The sequence below is a fragment of the Amblyraja radiata genome, chromosome 37, assembly GCF_010909765.2.
Source record: "Amblyraja radiata isolate CabotCenter1 chromosome 37, sAmbRad1.1.pri, whole genome shotgun sequence".
NCBI classification, from domain to species: domain Eukaryota; kingdom Metazoa; phylum Chordata; class Chondrichthyes; order Rajiformes; family Rajidae; genus Amblyraja; species Amblyraja radiata.
In genome coordinates this window covers 6535697-6558795 of record NC_045992.1, presented here as the reverse complement: position 1 = coordinate 6558795, position 23099 = coordinate 6535697, and the positions used below count along the sequence as shown (strand labels likewise).

General features: G+C 45.5%; 1 protein-coding gene across 1 annotated transcript in view; it reads right to left on the bottom strand.

The window, feature by feature from the left end:
* spock2 (SPARC (osteonectin), cwcv and kazal like domains proteoglycan 2) overlaps window positions 1-22678 on the bottom strand; it is a 104996-nt gene extending 82318 nt beyond the window's left edge. Inside the window, exons 1-2 of the mRNA XM_033012548.1 lie at window positions 22381-22678; window positions 4753-4761 (exon numbers count right to left, since the gene is read on the bottom strand). Of these exons, the coding sequence (XP_032868439.1) occupies window positions 4753-4761; window positions 22381-22560 (189 nt within the window). The 5' untranslated portion in view covers window positions 22561-22678. The remainder of the gene's footprint in view (window positions 1-4752; window positions 4762-22380) is intronic.
* Window positions 22679-23099: the final 421 nt, after the last annotated feature.

Below are 23099 nucleotides of genomic sequence, written 5' to 3'. Positions count from 1 at the left end.
AAAGGAGCAGGAAGAAACCAAAGCTTATTAATTCCCACCGCTTATTCAACTGCTTATAATTTTCTTATACAAATTTAGCAGTTATATGTACACCAAATTATTTATATTTATACACTAATCAAATATTTACAAAGCCATACATAAAAGAGAGAAAAAAAGAAAAAAGAAAAAACCCTCATATACTATACTTAGTCATATATACAACCCATCACCCTATAATCACCCTTCCCAATACAATCAGTATAACAAATATCCCACTCTTGAGACCAGATCATGACTTCCTTTTTAAATACACTTTGGTTTCAGAAAGTGGTTCACCACGGCCTTCTCCAGGGCTGCGTGGATGGAAATAAATACCCTGTGCAGATCCCATGACTGAATAACACAGCTATGAATGCACTGCAGAACGTACCCTGACTGGTTGTATCATGGCCTGGTATGGCAATTGCAACACACAGGCTGCAGAGAGCGGTGGATTCAGCCCGGACCATCACAGGCACAGCTGTCTGGTGGTAGAAGTTTGGACACAAGTTACAGCTGGAGTAACTCAGCGGGACAGGCAGCAGCTCCGGAGAGAAGGAATGAGTGACGTTTGGGTCAAGACGAAATGCCAGCCATTCCTTCTCTCCAAAGAAGCTGTCTGTCCCACCGAGTTACTCCAACTTTTTGTGTCCATCTTCGGTTTAAACCAGCATCTGCAGTTCCTTCCTACGCAGTAGATGTTTGGTACTGGATTCCCTGAATGGTAATTGTGGATTTTAAAACTAAGATCAAATGATGAAGAGATGATGGGTAAATGGCAGGTGTACAGATCAGATCCCACACCAGCCATAACTTCAACAAAGTGGTCTCAAGTTAGTCTATTCCGGTTTCCATAATCCTACATTACACCACCTGTTCTTAAGTTGGCTATCATTTTTGTATTATTGATATGGTTCTTTTTTTAACCTGCATGAGATATTGCAGCTACAGTCGTTACTAGACTGCAGGCTTGTTCAATATTGGGACTGGGAGAAGTAGCTGAGGGCATTTTTGCATTGGGTTGGTAAACCCGTCAAGAGGTCCCTGGGAGGAAGGCACCAGTGGAATGCATGAACTCAGCAAGACAATGCCTCGAGCGAGTGGGGAACACAGGACTGCAGCGATGCGGGGACAGACATCAGTGGTGACTGGGTATCCCATCTCTGGGAAATAGGATGCAGGACAAAAGGAACATAAGTAGCCAGGTTGAACATTGCCACTTTAACAGCAACAGGGTAACACAAAGCCCCACTCGGGCTAATTCCCCCAGCTTTACCGCATAATATAACCACCTATTGCACTATGAGCTCCTGCAAGGAGCAAGGTCAAGGAAAGAGCATTCATGTCACGGCCCTGTTTTCACCAATCTTTCCACCACCAAGCATAAGAAGCACAAGACAGACACCATTCTATGCTGATGCCAAGTCGTGTGTTCAGCTCCGGCTGAACAACTTCTAATCTTGTGTGTGGAACTCGATAAGAAGAAGCTCCTGCACCAGAAATCTTTTAAACTCGGCTCCATGTTCTGGAAATCCTTTCTTTCACCTCTCAGCAACCCGAGTCTCTCTGGGAAAGTCATCTCTCCAAACACCATCTAAACATGATATGGGTTTCTGCTTCTACCGCCTGATCAGAGGTGAGTTCCAGACTCTAATCATCTCCCAAGTGAAACGACTTCCTTATCTCCTCTCTAATCCTTCAACCAGCTACTTCAAAGCTATATCCTTAGTTTTTATGCTTCTGCGTAGGGAAGTAGGTCATTTCTATTTACTCTTTTGAAGTCCCGTGTACACGGGAAGAAAACGACACGAGCATATCCAAGCTGGCGTGGACAGTGGGTGAAGAGCCTGTTTCCATGCTCTATCTCTAACCAGTATCTTCCCATTTATTATGTGTTTCTTAGGTTTCAATCATCTCCCCATCACATTACTCTGCATGTCTATGGGTTACATATGATTCACCACATTTTTGCCCCACTTGGATGAATGCTATTTTCTTACAGTGCTTTCCATTTCCTCATCAATCACCACTGCCTAGTTTCCTTCTTGCCTGCAAATCTCCCCGATGTACAAGTTAACTTTCCTGCCTATCCACAGTAACAGTTCACCCCTTTGTTCATCCAGAATCTATGTCTTAAATATAGAACATAAGGTTCAGGTTCAGATTTATCGTTATCACATGCCCCAATGCACAGTGAAGAGCTGTACATCAGATAGTTCCATACAGAAATGCAATCAGGCCAAACGTCAGTGCAAGAGTTAGAACAAAGGGGAAGATACAATGTGCAAAATATAATTGTCAGCATTGTAGTGCACCAGTTCCGGAGACACTACAGCACAAGAAACCATGGGCATTTCAGCTCACCATGTCTGTGCCAACCATAGTGGCAATTTAAAGTAACCCAATCTGCCTGCTCATCATTTACGTACCTCCATTGCTGCCGGTTCTTGTCCCTGTCTAATGCCACTTAAATGCTGATATCACATCTGCTTCTACCACCTGCCCCGCAGCATTTTCCAGGAACCTACCATTGTTAAGTGTCATAGAGTCATACAGTGTGGAAACAGGCCCCATTCGGCCCAACTTGCCCACACCGGCCAACATGTCCCATCTACTCTAGTCCCACCTGCCTGCATTTGGCCCATATCCCTCCAAACCTGTCCTATCCATATACCTGTCTAAATGTTTCTTAAACGCTGCGATACTGCCTGCCTCAACTACCTCCCCCGGCAGCTCGTTCCATACATCCACTACCCTGTTTACAAAATGGTTCCCATTAAATCTTTGCCTCCTCACCTGGAAGTGAATCGGCAATTGTAAATTGCCCAGAGTGTCGGTGGGTGGTCGGAGAATCAGTAAGGGTGTGTTGTTAAAACACATGAAAAGCTTCTTTAGGTATGTGAAAAGGAAAACATCAGTTAAGACCAATGTGGGTCCCTTGAAGACAGAAACAGGTGAATTTATTATGGGGAACAAGGAAATAGCAGACGAGTTGAACAGGTATTTAAGAAGGAACTGCAGATGCTGGAAAATCGAAGGTAGACAGAAATGCTGGAGAAACTCAGCGGGTGCAGCAGCATTTATGGAGCGAAGGAAATAGGCAACGGTTTGGGCCGAAACCCTTCTTCAGACTTTGGTTCTGTCACCAAGGAAGACACATACAATCTCCCAGATGTACTAGGGGACAGAGGACCTAGGGTGCCAGAGAAACTGAAGGAAATTCACATTAGTCAGGAAATGGTGTTCGGTAGAATGGGACTGAAGGCTGATAAATCCCCAGGGCCTGATGGTCTGCATCCCAGGGTACTCAAGGAGGTGGCTCTAGAAATCGTGGATGCATTGGTGATCATTTCTCAATGTTCTATAGATACTGGATCAGTTCTTGTGGATTGGATGCGTTGGCCTTCATAACGAGAGGATTTGAGTATAGGAGTAAAGAGGTCCTTCTGCAGTTGTACAGGGCCCTGGTGAGACTGCACCTGGAGTATTGTGTGCAGTTTTAGTCTCCTAATTTGAGGAAGGACATTCATGCTATTGAGCAGCGTAGGTTCACGAGGTTAATTCCCGGGATGGCGGGACTATCATATGATGAAAGAATGGAATGACTGAGCTTATATTCACTGGAATGTAAAAGGAAGAGAGGGGATCTTATAGAAACATATAAAATTATGAAGGGATTGGACATGCTAGATGCAGGAAACATGTTCCCGAAGTTGGGGGAGTCCAGAACCAGGGGCCAGAGTTTAAGAATAAGGGGTAGGCCATTTACAATTGAGATAAGGAAAAACGTTTTCACCCAGCGAGTTGTGAATTTGTGGAATTCTCTGCCTCAGAAGGCAGTGGAGGCCGATTCACTGGATGCGTTCAAAAGAGAGTTAGATAGAGCTCTTAGGGCTAGTGGAATCAAGGGATATGGGGAGAAGGCAGGAACAGGGTACTGATTATAGATGATTAACCATGATCACATTGAATGGCGGTGCTGGCTCGAAGGGCCGAATGATCTACTCCTGCACCTTTTTCCATGTATCTGTGAGATAGGATAGATTACAGGAAAAAGGTCGTGGAATTAGACTGATGGAATTTCTCTGCGACTTGATGGGCTAAATGACCTGCTTCTATGAAAATATTAAATATGCAATCAAAACATTCTTTCAAATGTCTCCATTTTGATATTAAATCTAAATCAGATTCCATTTCTCCCTTCTACTACATTATATTTAGTATTTTTAATGGAACAAATAATCAAACTAATAGGTAATAGAAATAAATAACAGATAATCTAAATAAAACAGGGCCTATAACTATGATAAATGAACTGGCAAGATACCAGGCAGTCACGGTGGTGCAGCGGTAGAGTTGCTGCCTTACAGCGAATGCAGTGCCGGAGACCCAGGTTCGATCCCGACTACGGGTGCTGCTTGTACGGAGTTTTGTACGTTCTCCCCGTGACCTGCGTGGGTTTTCTCCAAGATCTTCGGTTTCCTCCCACACTCCAAAGACGCACAGGTTTGTAGGTTGATTGGCTTGGTAAATGTAAAAAATGTCCCTGGTGGGTGTAGGATAGTGTTAATGTGCAGGGATCGCTGGTCGGCATGGACTCGGTGGGCCGAAGGGCCTGTTTCCGAGCTGCATCTCTAAACTAAACCAAATACCGGAGTATTTATAATAAACATCAATGAGTCAATGGTAACCCCAAATTCAACAATGTAGCAAAATAAAACTACTACTAACCTCCACTTCCTGAGGAGCAACCCGAGATGGAGAGCGAGAGAGAGAGAGAGAACATGGGAAAGAAGATTGGAAAAAAATGCAATTAGTATGTTAGTGTGAAATAAATTGACACTAAACCAAACACTGTATCAGTAATCCATTCAATGCAAACCAGGACCAGAGCCCAATCTCATAGGAAATTATCCCTTTAAAGCACGAAAGCCCACACTTGTGCCACTTGAGAGTGAAGTGCCCATGAGAGTGGAGGACCAAACTGCAGCCTGACCTTCAACGGGTCAAGGTCTAGACTTGGCTCTGCAGCAAGCAATGCTCCCAGCACGGACACACGAGCACAGGCCGGCGTTAAACAACAACTTGTTGCCGAGGAGGTGCCTGGACCACATGAGAGGAGGCCATCCACTCCTCTGTCCAGGACATGAGACTGCACCGTGCTGCAGCCAGTAGAGCTGCCGCCTCACAGCCCTAGTGACCCTGGTTCAATCCTGACCTCCGCTGCCGTCTGTACAGAATTGGTTAAGTTCTCCCTGTGATAGCAGGGTGTTCCAGACTCCTCCCTCTTCTCACATATGTGCAGGTTGGTGGATTCACCGGCTGAAGTGCGCATGTGTGTGGCAGAGTCTGGAGGGAATTCATCGGATATTCGAAAGAATGAAACTATGATTTGCATGAAGGGGTGCTGGCGGGCTGGTGTGGATTAGATGGGGGGGGGGGGGGGGCCTGTCTCCCTGTCTGTCTATGACTAGAACAAGGAGCCTTGGGCAGATGAGTAACTCTCTCGCCTTCAGGCAGGAGCCCTGTGGTGGCAAGTTCAGGCCCCGCAGAAGCTTTGCCAGGGTTGGTTGAATAGACGGGGGGTACGGAACAAAATAAGGTAAAGTTGCAACGAGATCATAACGATTTCATCGGTCTGCATGTGGTAAAAAAATATAACAATGTCATCCATACAAAAAAAAGCCACATAGTTTGCTGTGGGTGGATTTTGTCCTCTGGAATTATATTTAAGAAATCTATTCAATTCCATTCATGTGAATCAGACTATATGCCATCATCATGCTTGTTACCAGAGCCTCGATCAGATTATGAATCAGGAGGCCATTCAGTCCCTCAGCCCTACTGCTAACCCTTCTCCACCATTCAATTCTATCCCAATTAATCCACATTCACCTGGCAAAAACCTATCACTCTTCAGTGCCCCAGCATTCCCCGGAAACCTTTCAGGGAGAGAATCCACCTCTTCCTGGCTTCAATCCGAAGTAGCTTAGATCTAATATTGCGATGGCTCTTCAAGTTAGTTTTGTTTACTATTGTCACATGTACTGAGGTACAGTGAAAAGCTTTTTTTTTGTGTGCTATCCAGTCAGTGAGTAGGCCGTTCTGCCCCTCATACCTGTCCTGCCATTTACTTTGAAGCAGATTATGTCTCCCCCTAATCATGACTTGATAATCTTGACAATTATAGTCACTTGCTTGTGCAGCTACAGGTTCTCTGGGTTTGCAACCCCCCGCATGAGAGAACAACCTTCCTCATTTCACACTCGAGGTGCCCAGACCATTAAAAAAAAATGCATCTCCTTCCATAACAGAAGGCTGGAGTGTTCCTGCCTGATGTGGCTTGATGTCACTGCTCTGCGCATCAGCAGGGAACCACAAGAAATAGACTTCGGAAATTAATCTTTGATGAAGAAGCCAGGTCTCGTTCTGTTTTAAACTAGAGTTGCTTTCACCTTGAGCTGGGAGCCATACAGAGCGTTCCTCTTGAGCATAACCAAGTTCAAGCAGATCTTAAATTATTAATATAGAAACGCTTACAAAATCGCCAATAAACTGACCATTAAAGTAATGGTTGAACAGCAGCCTCCAACCGCAAGAAGAGCGATGGTTATTTCATTTATGTCTTCTCGGTCTGATAATTGCCATTGTCCGTAACTGAACTATCACAGGAGTTTAATTAGTAGTGATAAAAGGAACTGCAGAGGCTGGAATCTTGAACAAAACACAAAGTGTTGGAGGAACTCAGTGGTCAGGCTGCATCTGCGGAGGGAATGGACAGGTCACGTTTCAGGACGGGACACTTCTTCAGATTGATTGACTGACTAGAATCTTGACCACCCGTCTGAAGAAGATCCCTCAAGCCGAACATCGCCTGTTCACTCCCTCCACAGACGCTGCCTGATCCACTGAGTCTCTCCATCACTTTGTGTAGAGCTGAATTTCTTCTCACTTCTTGAGGGTCACCATTGCTTGGACAATCAAGTCCACAAAAAGTAGCCTAACTGACCACTCCCCTGTTTATCTATTCTAGGTTCTAGCTGTGGCCAGAATGGATGCAGTGACTGCTCAAAGCTGAAGGAATTGCACCTTACAGTAACTCATTAGATGTGGTGTGCATTAAGATATCGAGTAATGTGTCTCTATGACATTTAACACTGGTCATGACTTAGAATTTAATTTCTCAAGGGAATGAGCATCAAGTATCTTCTTTTGTCTTAAAAAAAATGATTCTCCCTTAAATTACTAGGGTCGTTTCTCAAACTAAAAATACGTGGAAACACTCAGCAGGTCAGGCAGCATCTGCGGAAGGAGAAATAGTTTAATGGTTTAATAGTCTGAGACCCTTCATCATCAACCTGAAATGTTAACTTTGTTTCTCTTTCCATAGATGCTGTCTGATCTGCTGAGTGTTTCCAACATTCTTGGTTTTATTTCAGATTTCCAGTATTCAAAACAAAACCATTCTATCCCCAATAGGTTTGGTCAATAGTAACAAAGTGTGGTGTCGCCAAGAATTGAAGGGAGATTTCATACTCTGGACATTCTTTGGCTCAGTTTCTTCCACTGATTGTGGAGGAATAGCTCACAGGGGCACGTCGAACGTTAAAGGGAATTTGAAGATTCTGATGAGCCCAACTTCCACACTTTGAGAGAAATGGCAATTCCGCCCAGGATTACGTAAATGTGAATCCCAAAGCAGCAGTGAGAACTGGGTGTTTGCTTTTGCATGATCTGGTATAATCTCTCTATAGCGTAGATGCATGTTGCAATGCATTTCCTTCCAAGGTGGAAGACAAATGTGGAGTATGGCCATTAACATTGAGATGTCTCCAATCTTAGCCGCCTGAAAACCCAGGTACCTCGCAAACCCCAGGGAGAAGTTCCTCACAAGCATTAATGAAGGTGGTATGGGGGTCCCTTTGTTGTTGCTAGGCGTGTACCAGCCATCTGAAGATAGACACACTGGAGTAACAGTGGGTCATGCAGCATCTCTGGAGAAAAGGAATAGGTGACCTTTCGGGTGGAGATCCTTCTTTGGACCATCTGATCTCTCTTTGCCTCTCCACCTCGTGCTTGGCTTGCTGCACCTTTAATCCCACTTGCTGCCATGCCAAGTCTCTATTTTCTGGAGACGAGGGTGGGATTTTAACTGCGGTGGTTTTATTAGCGAGTTAATCAGATCGTCAGCATCTGGATCTCAGCCTTGGCTCACTGCGTAATCCATCACTTGTGAACTGGAAGGGCCAGAATTCAATGGATTTCTGACAGTGATTGAGGGGGAAACTCCGCCACACTATTGGAAAAGAGACTTGCGCATACATAGCAACTTTCCAAACTGTATCACAGCCAATGAGCTAATTAAATCTCCTGTGGCAAGGTTTCAGACAATTAATAATGGGGAGAGCTCGTCACAACAATTTATGCACAAATAAAAGAGTAATAATGATTAAATATCGTTTTGGTGATGTTGATTAATGGATAGCATTCATCGCTACACTCCTCTGCTATTTCTTGAAATGTTGGCATGGGGATTTTTACAGCCACTCGTGTTGGTAAATAATATTTCACCCAGATGGTAACACCCTCAGCAGTGCAGCACTGGAGGCCTGACTTCTATCCTCAAGTCTAGGAGTGGGTCTTGAACTCACAATCTCTAGAGAAGCCAATGCCAAGATGTGCAGAAGAGTCAGAGGTAAAGACTTCCAAATGAGTCTTCAAATGAGACTCTCGTCTCAAAGCCTTGTCTCCCTTCACTGATGAATGCAACAGTTTCCATTGGGGGAAAAAAACAGGGTTGGAACTCTCAAGGCTGCTTTACAAAGTGCAAGTACAGACTCAATGAGCCATTCGATCTACATCAATCGCTAGTTTAGTTTGGAGATACAACGCAGAAACAGGCCCTTCGGCCCACCGGGTATGCGCCAACCAGCGAATCCCGCACACTAACACTATCCTACACACACAATGGGTTCAATGGTTCCATAAGAGTGTGGGAATACTTGCTAATATTCTGAACTATTGATAGCTCAGCCAACATCACTACATTACCTGATGAGAGACACAAGTAACTGCAGACGTTGGAATCTAGACACAGAGTGCTGGAGGAACTCAGCGGATGAGGCAGCATCGGTGGGAGGAATGGACTGGCGGAGTTTCGGGTCGGGACCCTTCTTCATTATCTGACTTCTTACTGTGAGAGTTTCCTACTCATAAATGATTGGCTCCATTTCCTACAGAACAACATTGATTACACTCCAAAAAGTACTGTGGAATATGTTGGAACTTTCCTTCCGTCAACTGCAGTGAAAACATCAAGCGTTTAGGAAGGAACTGCAGATGCTGGTTCATACGGAATACAGACACACAGAGCTGGAGTAGCCCAGCGGGTCAGGCAGCATCTCTGGAGTAAAAGGAATAAAGGAATAGGTGACATTTTGGGTCGGAATCCTTCTTCAGACGTCTGACGAAGGTTCCGACACAAAACGTCATCTATTCCTTTTTCTCCAGAGATGCTGCCTGACCTGCTGGGCTAACCCAGCTCTGTGTGTCTGTCTATCTGTGAAAACATCAAGGTCTGTTAGTGTGAGGTGTGTGGGATACACAGGAATTAACGCAAACACAGATTTAATAATCAAATATGGCCCTCTGGCTCCATGGTAAGCACCTTGTGTCACATGAAAGCAAATGATTAGATAGCTGTGGCCTGTGGGAGAGTACATTGCTCAAAAACAATTTAACTCAATGGTAGTGAAAATTGCAAATTTATGCAGGTGAAAGACAATTTAATTAAATCTCCTGCAGCAGTATTACAGACAATTAGGTGCAGACACTAATGTGGTTGAAGAAAAGTAATTAGCTGCTGTGTGCAATGCTGTTGCTGCACGCTGATTGTCACAGGAGCCCGGATCAACGGGAGATGCCGGCCACGTCAGCCGCCTCTGGAACTGCAACGTCGTCTTCGGGGGGCACTCACCGACCCACCAAGGCTCACTCTGACCCAAGATAAATTCTGGAGGCGGAGGTGTGTCATAGTCATAGAGTCATGAGAGTGATACAGTGTGGAAACAGGCCCTTCAGTCCAACTTACCCACACATGTCCCAGCTGCACTAATCCCACCAGCCTGCGTTTGGTCCATATCCCTCCAAACTTGTCCTATCCATATACCTGTCTGTTTCTTAAACGTTTAAATAATCCCAGCCTCAACTACCTCCTCTGGCAACTATCTCCTCTGTGTTTGAAAATACCCCCTGTTGCGACCATCTGAAGAGGTTTCAGAGTTCATCTTGCCTGTAAAGCTCTTGTTTTCGCCATCGGTGCAGGTTTACCTGCTGTGCTCTTCACATTCCTTTCAGGAAATCCTGGAGCTCTTTACAATCAATGAAGTACCGCTGGTATATATTGAATCATAGTTATACAACACGGAATCAGGCCCTTTGGCTAACTCGTCCATGAACAAGATGCGTCCCTACACTAGTCCCACCTGCCCACCATATCCCTCTAAACCTTTCTTATCCATGTACCTGTCCAAGTGTCTTTTAAATGCTGTTATAGTACCAGCCTCAACTACCTCCTCTGGCAGTTCATTCCATATACTCAAAGAGTCAAGAGTGTTCTATTGTCGTATGTCCCAGATAGGACAATTAAATTCTTACTTGCTGCAGCACAATAGCCTCCCTCTGAGTGAAAATGTTGCCCCTTAGCTTCCTATTAAATCTTGCCCCTCTCACCTTAAACCCATGTCACTTGATTCCCCTCCCCTGGGTAAAACTCTCTGTGCATTCACCCAGTCTATTCCCCCATGATTGAATCATTAAATCATTGATAGATACAAGGAAACAGGCCTTTCGGCCCACTGAATCCATGCCGACCACCAATCCCTCATTCACACTAGTTCGATGTTATCCCTCCTTTTCTCATCCAATCCCTACACACCAGGGACAATTTACAGAGGCCAATCAATTTACAAACCCGCCCATCTTTGGGATGTGGGAGGAAACTGGAGGAAACCCACTCGCTCACAGGGAGAATGTGAAAACTCCACAGAGAAAGCACACAAAACCGGGTTCGATCCTGAATACGGGTGCTGTGTGTATGGAGTTTGTACGTTCTCCCCGTGACCTGCGTGGGTTTTCTCCGAGATCTTCGGTTTCCTCCCACTCTCCAAAGACGTGCAGGTTTGTAGGTTAATTGATTTGGTAAATGTAAAAATTGTCCCTAGTGGGTGTAGGATGGTGTTCACGTGCGGGGTGATCGCTGGTCGGCGCGGACCCGGTGGGCCGAACGGCCTGTTTCCGTGCTGTATCTCTAAACTACATGATCTATGCCCCCCGATTCCCTGCTTATCCATGTGCCTTTCCAAAAGCCTCTTAAACACCACTATTGCATCTACCACCACCACCACCACCACAACCATGGCAGTGCGTTCGAGGCACCCACCACCCTCTGTGTAAAAAACTAGCCAGACACATCTCCAGCACCTTTTGTCCTTATTTCAAGCTTCCAGCATCTGTATTTTATTCTCCACCTGTAGTATTTTGCAGATGAGTCAGAAGGAGGGGAGAAGGGTGGAGATAGAATCTGACGGGGTGGTGATGTGGGCAAGACAATGGCGGAATCTGAGAAAAAGTCTTTATCTGAGCATTTAGCCCGTTCTTGCTCGTGGGGAGCTTGCTGTGAATTGGTGGCCGCGTTTCCTACATTACAACATCATCACACTTCCGAACTGTTTGCAAGGCTCCTTGGAACCATCTTCTCGTCTTTTCCATTGGGATTGAGGATGCCTTGCTTCCACTGAGGAGCGGAAGGAGCCTGTATACATGTGTATTAACGTGGGGTAGCTGTCGTATTTCAGTCACTGTATTTATGGTGCTGAAAATTGCAATGAAGATCCACGCATGTTGCCATGTGAATAGCGCCTGGCACAGCATTGCGAATGGCAACAGGCGGTCACCATTTTAGATGCGTGGCTGAAATCGTGTTCATTCTCAGATTGTGAAAACACCAAAGTGTTGTCCATTCCTTCGTGTGAGTTCAGGGAGTCGCTCGCTGCAGCTTCAGCTGAGATCGAGCCTCTGCTTGTGGCATTGAGCCTGTACAACCCGTTGCTATGGAAGTGGCTGAGACAATGGGGGCGGCAACAACAGGCACAGCTGCTTGCCTGCGGCACATTTCCAAAACATCAGACCCCGGGTGGCAGTGGGGAACAAAGCACTGCTGTGCCCTTTAGCGCACGTTATTTTAAGAAATCCAAAGGTTTTCTTCACGTTGCTGTGGAGGGATTGCTGCATTGGTGCAGAGGCAGCAAATCGCGGGTGACCTTGGAGGATCAGCTCCACAAATGATGGAGTCCAAGAATAATACGACATGGATTTGCAACGAAAACTAATGATTACTCCTGACTGCCCAACTCATGAAGATGAGAACAACCACGGGAACCTGACAGCATAGTGTGCTGATGCCCAACAGGGAAGGACAATTGCAGAAGGATACATTCACTGGCAGAATCCCCTTCCCTTCCCAAATATATTTTCTTTTAAATTGCCTTGACATACACACTGGGGAAGTGCCAGGTTCAAGTGTACGACTGCCAGTTTGCCACTGAGAATAGTGATAGCAGCAAACTGGTCACCTCTTCTGAGGTTAAGATGGAGGGTTTCTCTCAAGGTATTGCAATTCTAATCCAACAATCCATAATCAGAGACCGCATCAGGGGAGTGCTGGTTGAAGAATCAGTGTATTTAGGAACCAAGAGAGCTATACAAGTGCAAATATTATTGTTTCTGAGGATCGGCAGCCAACTTGTGGGAGGGGAGAAGGAAGCTCATATTTCTCAGAGTTTTCCACAATCAGTCCCATTTCCCTAAATGAAGACACAGAGTGCTGGAGTAACTCAGTGGGTCAGACAGCATCTCTGGAGAATATGGGCAGATGATGTTTCAGGTTGGGACCCTTCCCCAATCTGAAGAAGGGGTCCGACTCGAAACGTCATCTGTCTATATTCTCCAGCAATGCTGCCTGACCCACAGAGTTACTCCAGCACTTTGTGTGTTTTTTTTTTTGTAAACCAGCATCGGCCAGTATCTCCAACAGTCCCAATACTCAGATCTTTCCTCATAGCTCGACAACATTTTAAAATATTTCTCCCCTTGTTTTTTGACAAATGGATCTGCTTCCATTGACATTTCAGGTCAAACATTTCAATTCACAATGACTTGCTATTTAAAATGTCCTATACGCCTCTAGTATTTCTGCCAGTTCTCAGCAAGAAATGAATTATCTACATTCTCTGGAGACATCGTCCAAGATGAGATATTACAGCAAACTCCTGACTTATGCTAAATATCCTGCGGCACCTTGTAGACTATATCATGTGTACTAACTATGGTACACCAGACAAGATTGGTTTAACTTGGCATCATGTTCAGCATGGGGACCTGTTCTATGTTCAATGTAAACACCATTCCCCTTCTCTGGAAACAAATCAAACGTAGAAGCAGAATCAGTTACATAATTGGTATGGGTTTTCCCTGCATAATAAAAAAATGGCTACTTTACCTATCCAACCACAATCATTGAGACTGAACAGAACTCACACTGAAGAAGGGTCTCGATCAGAAACGTCACCCATTCCTTTTCTCCAGAGATGCTACCTGTCCCGACTGAGTTACTCCAGCATTTTGTGCCTATCTTCACCACTGGTGATACTTCAGACAGACAATGCAAGTATTTCTGTTCCTCTAAGTGGATATTGGAAATAACATTGACATTTACTGTAAAGTAGTCTTTTTTAATATTCATACATGGGATATGGGCTTCGCTGCAAGCTTGGCCACCCCTTTGAGAAAGTGGTGCTGAAGCATCTTCATGAGTTCTGCGGTCGATATGAGGAAGTTGCCTCAAGATGCTGTTACATGCTGAGCTCCAGTCTAATGAATGAATGAATGACAATATATTTCCAAATCAGGGGGGTTTGTGATTTGTACGGGAGCCTGTTACTGATGGTGTTCCCGTGTGCCTGCTGTCCTGTTAGTTTGGAGATACGGCATGGACACAAGCCTCTCGGCCCACTCCGACCATCCATCACCCGTTCACACTTGTTCCATGACATCCCACCTTCCTCATCTACTCCCCACACACTAGGGACAATGTACAGGCCAATTAAACCCACAAACCCTCATGGGTTTAGAAAGTGCTTTCTCTTAAACATCGCTCTTAATTGAGAACCATCTTCACTTCTTCTTCTTAGCGATGACTTGCTTCCACTGAGGAGCGGATGAGGCCTGGTTGCGTTTTAACGTGGGGTCACTGTTGTATACCAGCTACTGTATAGTGCTGAAATAAAGTGAAAATTGCAATAGAGATCCATGTATTCCTTGCAGTTTGTGGACTGTTGGCAGGGGAATAATGCCTGGCACGATATTATGGATGACAACAGGAGGTCACCATTTTAGATTTGTGGCCGAAATTGCGTTCATTTTTCATGAGAAAATCCGATGCGACTGAACTGGCACCTTAAAGTTTTTCAACATTACACAAGTTTAAACGAATCCCCCCCCCCCTCACTGTCTCAAGTGCCCGTGGGATCCTCTAGGATCTTGCACAGCTCTGTGCTGCTACAACCAAATGGCTCAGTAAATTTAATGAAAGTCACATTTACTGTGAAGACTCCTCGGAGACATCTGCGACCTGAAACGTTGACTGGTTTCACCTTCAACAACTGCTGCTTGCCTGGCTGAGTTCTTCCAGTTTTTCTGTTATTATCCCATTTTTACTGTTATTGTTCGCTATTATTTGCTTCATGGGAGCAGCAAATAATGACACTTGTGGCATACACAGTCATTTGCCATCCACTATTTTAATTAATAAAAGCTCCACATTAAACATGGCACCACTGGTGATCTGAGGATGACCCAGAATATGTTATAGCCCGAGGAGCTGTCAATGGAACACCTCACCTCATTTAAATACTGCAAGATTCATAGAATCAGTCACACATGAAAACAGGCTTTCCACCCTGTTAAATCTGATTGTCAAACACCCATTTATGCCGATTCTACACTAACCTATATTATTTTCTCAGATTCTCATCATCTCCCCCAGACTTTACCCCTCACCTACATACTCAGGGCAATATACGGCGTCCTGCTTAGTTACGAACCTGCGTGTCTTTGAGATAGGTGAAGAAACGGGTCGGTCTGAAGGAGGGTCTCGACCCGAAACGTCACCCATTCCTTCTCTCCAGAGATGCTGCCTGACCCGCTGAGTTACTCCAGCGTTTTGTGTCTACCCAAGAAACTACAGCACCCACTTTCATATACAGCAACTTGAAAGTGGCCAGGACACCCATTTTACTGATGAAGGTGGACACAAAATGCTGGAGTAGCTCGGCGGGTCAGGCAGCATCTCTGAAGAAAAAGGATAGGTGACGTTTTAGGTCGGAACCCTTCTCTACCCATCCTTTTTCTCCAGAGATGTTGACTGACCTGCTGAGTTATTCCAGCATTTGGTGTCGACCATTGGTATAAACCAGCATCTGCAGTTCCTTCCTTCACTCTGTTATTGCTGTAGACTGTCGAGCTATCATTGTCAGATCACGAGCGAGAATTACCTCCAAACTTTTGTTAATACAGGTCCATCCATCTACCCGAGAGGATAGACGGGACTCCAATTAAATACTCTGTCGATAGGAAGCATCTCTGGCAGAGCAGCACGGCAGATGTACGATACTGGATCATGAGGCGAGATAATGTGCTCATTCATGTCTTCTGGAACACAACCTGGCCCCGATGCTACCCAATGAACCACAGATGACAAGCAGTGGACCCTCTTAATATTTACAATGTGCTTCCCATTAAGCTAGCAAGTGGGAGATTGCCACACAAATGAGTTAAGTGTTCTTCTATTAACATCGGCCTCAGTAATTTCCAGGGTTGTGTCAGAATGGTGGAGCTCTGGGAATAGCTCTTGTCACAAAGATTTGTAAGTAAAGTGCTTGCAGCCAAGCCGCACTCACCCAGTAGTGCATCTCGAACGCAACTAATTGCATGCAGGAAACGTAGGTCGCATTTTTCTGTCTGCTGAGAGGGTGCTTGCTTGGAGGCAGAGGCTTGGCAGTTGCGCAGGGAGCAGACTTGAGAGAGCTTAGTTTAGTTTAGAGATGGCATGGATGCTGATTCACGCTGGTATACAATGGCACAGATGAAGACTTGCATTGATGCTGATTCATGCCGTGGTAACTTTCATGGGCATTGGGTTACACCGTTGCACAGCTGAAAGATTCTGATCTTAGAGTCACTAACTCAAAAACTCTAAAATGTTATAAAAATGATACATTGATCAGAAATGAGTAGCATTGGCTTTATGTTTTATATTTAAATATTATCCCATCTGCTGTGGAGGACTGCACATAATGAGACCGTGTCCTGGACAATATATTATCCAGAAGCAGTTAGAGTTGTACATTATCAGGCTCATGTCACAGGTTCTGGATTAAGGAGGTCTGAAAATAAAATGTTTAATTTGGTTTAGTTTAGAGTTCCAGCGCGGAAATAGGCCCTTCGGCCCACCGAGTCTGTGCCGACCAGCGGTCCCTGTACAATAACACTATCCGACACACACTAGGGACAATTTACAATTAGACCAAGCCAATTAGCCTACAAACCTGTAGGGCTTTGGAGTGTGGGAGAAAACTGGAGATCCTGCAGAAACCCCACGCAGGTCACGGGGAGAACGGACAAACTCCGTACAGACAGCACCCGTAGTCAGGATCGAACCCGGGTCTCTGGTGCTGTAAGGCAGCTACTCAACCGTTGCTCCACCGTGCCACCCCAATCTTCCGATCTGTAGTTAGACACGTTATCCATTGCGTCTCTGGCCAAGCCATTGAGAGTCTGAGGGGATGAGGAAAGGAAAACTCATCCTTGGTCTCCATGATCCATTGCACCAGGTACAGGCGGCTTGCCTTGTCAACCTGCATTTTCAAACCACTTCATGAGTAGTAAAGTGTACTGAGCTGCTGAGGTCATGAGCAGCACCTTTATAACAAAGATCTCTGCATCTGCTCCACAATAATGGACCAGTGATGAGACATCTTCAACCACTAACTTGTGTATAAACAAGGTTTGGAGGTTAAAGATGTTGGTGTAGGACACAATATTCTGTCCGGAACATTTAAGTACAAATCTATTGTAATTTTAAGCTTGAGCCTTGTTGCAATGCTGAGCGTAGAAGGGTAGAAGGTAGATTGGGCAGCATCTCTGGAGGACATGGAAAGGTGATGTTTCCTGGCCCGAAATGGCACCTATCCAATGTCTTCCAGAGACGCTGCCCGACTTGCTGAATTACTCCAGCACTTTGTGGCCTGGACCAGCATCTGCAGTTCCTTGTATCTCGAGGTACTATCCCTGCACTCAGCTGGGCAACTAGACGGTCGAGTTCCTCTACCTTCGATTGAGGAACCAGCAGTTTCACTGCCTCTGAAACTCTGCTGTGCAGTAAAGGCAATTAGCATGCGCTGAGTAACGAGGTGAGTTGCACTGACCCAACCCACCGAGCATCACTGATAGTCAGCCAGAACTTGCAATGGTGTCTTTTGCATCCACATGGAGCACCATAGACTGCCCATCACACCACTGAGTATGAAGTTGAGCAGAACTGTACATCTCAACTTCACTTCACACCCCCTGGTGCCAGTGGACCTTTGCACTATAATAATTACTTCGAAGAAGGGTTCTGACCCAAAACATCACCCTTTCCTTTTCTCCAGACCCGCTGAGTCTTTGTGTCTATGTCTATCTTCAGAATAAACCAGCATCAGTAGGTCCTTCCTACACATGCTTGGTTACAGTATTATTAGGTTACTGTGTTTTTGATTATTATATATTATCTGTGTATGTTTGTGTTCACAGGCTTGTTAAGCTGCAGCAACTAAAAATCTCATTGTTCTGCTGATGGTACAGATGACAATGATACAATCCTCACTATTGATCTTTCCCAGCGGTTACCTTGGCAACTGAAAATCAGTCGGAATGTAAACCACACTGAGAAGAGGCTATTTGGCCCTTTAAATAGGTCCCTTCAAAGTCCGTGCTAAACCAACATAGCATTTTCCCGACTCCAACCCAAAAGGTTTGAATTGCATTCCTAATCTTTAGGTGAATCAAAGCTGAAGTTGGAAAATTTACCCTGGATTAGCAACACATCCACTATCTGTTGTTTCAAGTCCTTAACTTTTCCTATCATGTAGGAACTGCAGATGCTGGTTTAATCTAAAAAAAGCTGGAGTAACTCAGCGGGTCAGGCAGCATCTCTGGAGAAAAAGAATTTCAGGTCGAGACCCTTCTTCAGACTGAGAATCAGGGGAAAGGGAAACAGGAGATACAGATGGTGATGTAGAGATATATAGATGAAATGATTTAGAACAGGTGGAATCACAGAGGGGGAGCAGCCAGAGAGGATGTTGCAGAGCTTGTCGGAGAGAGGAGGAGGAGAATGTCTTCAGAGTAGGCATACCTTGTGGAGATTTGCAGTGGAGCAGACAAAATGAGTAGGAAGGAATAGCAAATGCGGGTTTAAACCGAAGATAGACATGTTGGTTTCAAGATAAAGGGGAGGAGACATCATTGTCACAACAACACTGCGCAGTCCAAACCATATTGTTATTTGACGGAACTTCCTTTGTTTCACTTTGAGAGCATGTTACAACAACGACTGCACTTCAAAGACATCCCATTGGCCTCAAGCTCCCTGCAATGTCCCGAGCTCATCAAAACGACTTTATAAATACAATACTTTTTAAAAATGTACTTACCTCTTTACAGTTAGGTTGCTATCAAACGCAGCCAGTGTGGGAAAAAACCCTGGTGATACACTGTGGAGCATTCACAGTTTCTAAAGGCAATGGACAGGGTCTCATGTCCCAATGCACCAAGCAAGGTACTGGTGATAACTGAACCATTGTATACTTTCAGCAGTTTTGTTTAGTAATGCCCTCACAAAGGAAGAAACGCCCGCAGGAAACCCATAAAACTGCAGATGCTGGGACCTTGAACAAAAATCAAAGTACTGGAAGAACTCAGCAGATCAGGCAGCATCTGCGGAGGGAATGGACAGATGGCGTTTTAGGTCAGCAATTCTGTTATGAGGTTTGGGCTGGTTGAGGTTCAAATCATTGGCTTGGGATGAAGCCTGATTTCCAGAGCTGGCTGTGTGAAGTTTGCATGTTCTCTTCGTAACTGCATGGAATTTACCGGGTGCTCTGTTCCCTCCCACAACCCGAAGACTGGTGATTGACGAGTTAATTGTTGGCAATAAGTTACCTCAGGAGAGGGTGGATGGTGGGAGGAACAGGGGATGTGGAGAGAGAATAGGTTACTGAGAAGACAAGTGTGGTTGTGGAACTGATGGGACTTACTCCCAGACCCAACATAGACTTGATGGGCCAAACGGTCTCTTACATTGTAAGGAGATATGTGAAAAAATGTATGCCCTTGGGTTCAGGCTGGGATGGGTCAGGCTGGCTCTATAAATAAATGCACTGGTTGTGTGCAGTGCGGCAGGTCTGACTGACCACATCCCAGGCAGGAAGGGGCTCTTGTCCTTCAACGTGTGATCCACCACTGAGGCCGAACCACCCAAACACCACAGGTTTCGGCCCGAAACGTTGCCTATTTCCTTCGCTCCATAGATGCTGCTGCACCCGCTGAGTTTCTCCAGCTTTTTTGTGCACCACAGACACAAGTTGGGGTTAGCTCTGGGTGGTTAACAAAATCGTCACAAGACCTCAGGCTTGGGTCAGAATCGATTGCTTTCATGGTATTTTATTGTCACGTGTACCTACTGTAGGTGGTGTGACATTTATTTTTTGCATAGATATAACAGCACAAGAACAGGCCCTTCGGCCCACAATGTCTGTGCCGAACATGATGCCATGACCATCTCTTATCTACCTGCACACAATCCATATCCTTCCATTCCCTGTATATCCATGTACCTATCCAAAGGCCTTTTCAATGCCATTCCAGGCACTCGTGTTCCAGTCCCTCACCACCCTCTGTGTAAATAAGTTGCCCCCCACATTATCCATATCCCTCCATTCCCTGCATATCTATATACCTATCCAAAGGTTCAGTGCAATAGTTCAGTAACAATCTTACTATGCATCAGACACAATCATAAGCAAGGGCAAGATTGTAAGATAGTGGTTTGCACTGAGTCAGTGTGCATGTGTCACCACATTTCCAGTACCATTCCAAGTTCAGAGTTGTTCAGGAGCCAATTTGAACAAAGGACCCCGATTCCCATCTCCATAATGGACTGATGGTCAAGGCCTTGTCCAAAGATGGAGATTAATGCAGCCTCTCAAAGAAGAAACAGGTTGGATGGGTGGGTATCAAATTAAGGGGCCATGCTGGTGAAAGCACAGCTGCAAATGGTACAGCAAAGATGATGTGCCTCCGCAGATGCTGCCAGACCCCTATCTTTCTCCAGCACTTTGTGTTCAAGATTTTCAGCATCTGCAGTTTCTAGTGTCTTCAAAAAATACACGTGTTTGTTTCCATGTGATCACTGTATGTGTGTGTGTGTGTGTGTGTGTGTGTGTGTGTGTGTGTGTGTGTGTGTGTGTGTGTGTGTGTGTGTGTGAGAGAGAGAGTGTGGGTGCGAGTATGTATCCACATGACATATGCTTTCTGAGCTCTGATCTCCAATCATCTTGGACCTCCTTGCCAATGGACCAAGACTACACTCTGTGATTCACCCACAGGCATCCTCAAACCTGGTGCGTTGGGTTGAGCTGCAGTTGCTGGTTTATACCGAAGATGGACACAAAATGCTGGAGAAACTCAGGGGGTCAGGCAGCATCTCTGGAGAGAAGGAATAGGTGAAGAAATGCTGAATTGAATCCTTTATTTGTCATTCAGACCTTTCGGTCTGAACGAAATGCTGTTGCCTGCAGCCATACACGTAATAACAAAACACAATAAACACAAATTAATATCCACCACAGTGAGTTCACCAAACACCTCCTCACTGTGATGGAGGCAAAAGTCTTAGAGTTACTGTCTCTTCCCTCCTCTTCTCCCCCTGCGCCGAGGCGATACCCTGGAAATCCCCCCAGAGATGCTGCCTGACCCGCTGAGTTACTCCAGCTTTTTGTGTCTATCCTCAAAACCAGAGGGGACTCAAATCAACCACAATCCTGGATACAGATTCAACCTCTGGGAACATTTGCTCCGGTCATTCAGCCTCTCTGCAGCCCGACTCAACCTATCCTGGCCAATAAGTAATGTTGGATTTGGGGGTGGGGGATAAAAATATACGGACGGGGCCCATGATGAGCTTTGCATGGTGGACCATCCATTGACGCAGATTAGTGAGGAATTCCTGGCTGCCAGAATCCTTTCAGTGCCCCTCCCTCCCCTGTGAATGCTCCTTCTTGACCACCGTTCTTGCTCTCCATCCCTCTCTCTCTGTCTCTGTCTGTCTCTCTCCCTGTCTCTCTCTCTCTGTCCCTCTCTGTCTCTGTCTGTCTCTCTCCATCTCTGTCTGTCTCTCTGTCTGTCTCACTCTCTCACTCTGTCGCTGTCTCTACTCTCTTCTTCTCTTTTTATACTCTCTCTTTCTCTGTACTCGCATAGATCTCTATCCCTCTCGATCTTGTCTCTACTCTCTCTCGTTCTCATCACTAACTCTCTCTCTGTCTCTCTCTCTGGATCTCTATAGTTGTCTCTCTCTCTGTCTCTCTCTCTCTCTCTCTCTCTCTGTCTCTCTCTCTCTCTGTCTCTCTCTCTCTCTCTCTCTCTCTCTGTCTCTCTCTGTCTGTCTCACTCCCTCTGTCTCTGTCTCTCTCTCTCTCTGTCTCTCTCTCTCTCTCTCTCTCTGTCTCTCTCTCTCTCTCTCTCTCTCTCTCTCTGTCTCTCTCTCTCTGTCTCTCTCTCTCTCTCTCTCTCTCTCTCTCTCTCTCTCTCTGTCTCTCCCTCTGTCTCTCTCTGCGGGGATCAGTTATTCATCCCCAGAACCCACGCATTTTGGGGAAAATAAATATCATCATACAAAATATGCAGAACATTTTACTGCCGCAGGAGGTGAGACATACGTTTTCACAACTGCTAATCTGACAGAATTGATCACCAAATCGATTAGAATCGATCAGCAATGTACCCCAGTAGGAAGCCCAGGGTAAACTATGGTGAAATGTCTTCACTGGGACGACAGGTGTAGAAAAGCAAATAAGAATATCATTTCCATTGCAACCCGCTACACTATGCCCAGCCCCGGACATCATCAGTCATTTGTTATTTTTCATCCCCTCTGCGGTATTTTAAAATTGCAACAATTCGGCTTCTGCGAAAACTCACGTCTCGGAATCGGTTCCAGTTTCTGATCTGCGTGCTGTACGGGGAGACACTTGCCAGCCATTCCTCATCCTCCAAGAAATTCCCCTTCTTGCCCCCTTTCTCCGGACTCTCCTTGTCCTCCGCCGCCGCCGCCAGCAGCAGCAGCAGGGGGGTCAGCAGCAAGTTTACTGTCCGCAACATGCTCCCAGCCAGGTATCGAGTCTAGCTCCCAGCCAGGCCGCACTGATGCGACTTATCCCGCAGCTTGGCTGCTGTGAAATGCGAGCTGATTATATTTCCAATCACACTCCCCACCCCCTCTCCTTCATCTGAGGCGCTGTGAGTCTGCGCCACAAGCCCATCCGCACATCACTTGACACACACACACACTCAGACGCACACACAAACCCAGAAATCTATAATATATACACATGCATCCCCACGTATCTATCACCAATACATAGAAACACAGTTATTGCTCATCTACCTACACACACACACACACATACATCGTCAATGTGCATATTATGAAACTACACATACATACACCTTGCATATACACATTTACATACATATTAACAATGATCTATCCTACATTATCATTGACCTCCATCCCCTTTGATGTCTCGTTTTCACACCCTTCCATATCTCTGTGTCTTCCTCTCCCCTGACTCTCAGTCTGAAGAAGGGTCTCGCCCCAAAACGTCACCCATTCCTTCTATCCAGGGATGCTGCCTGCC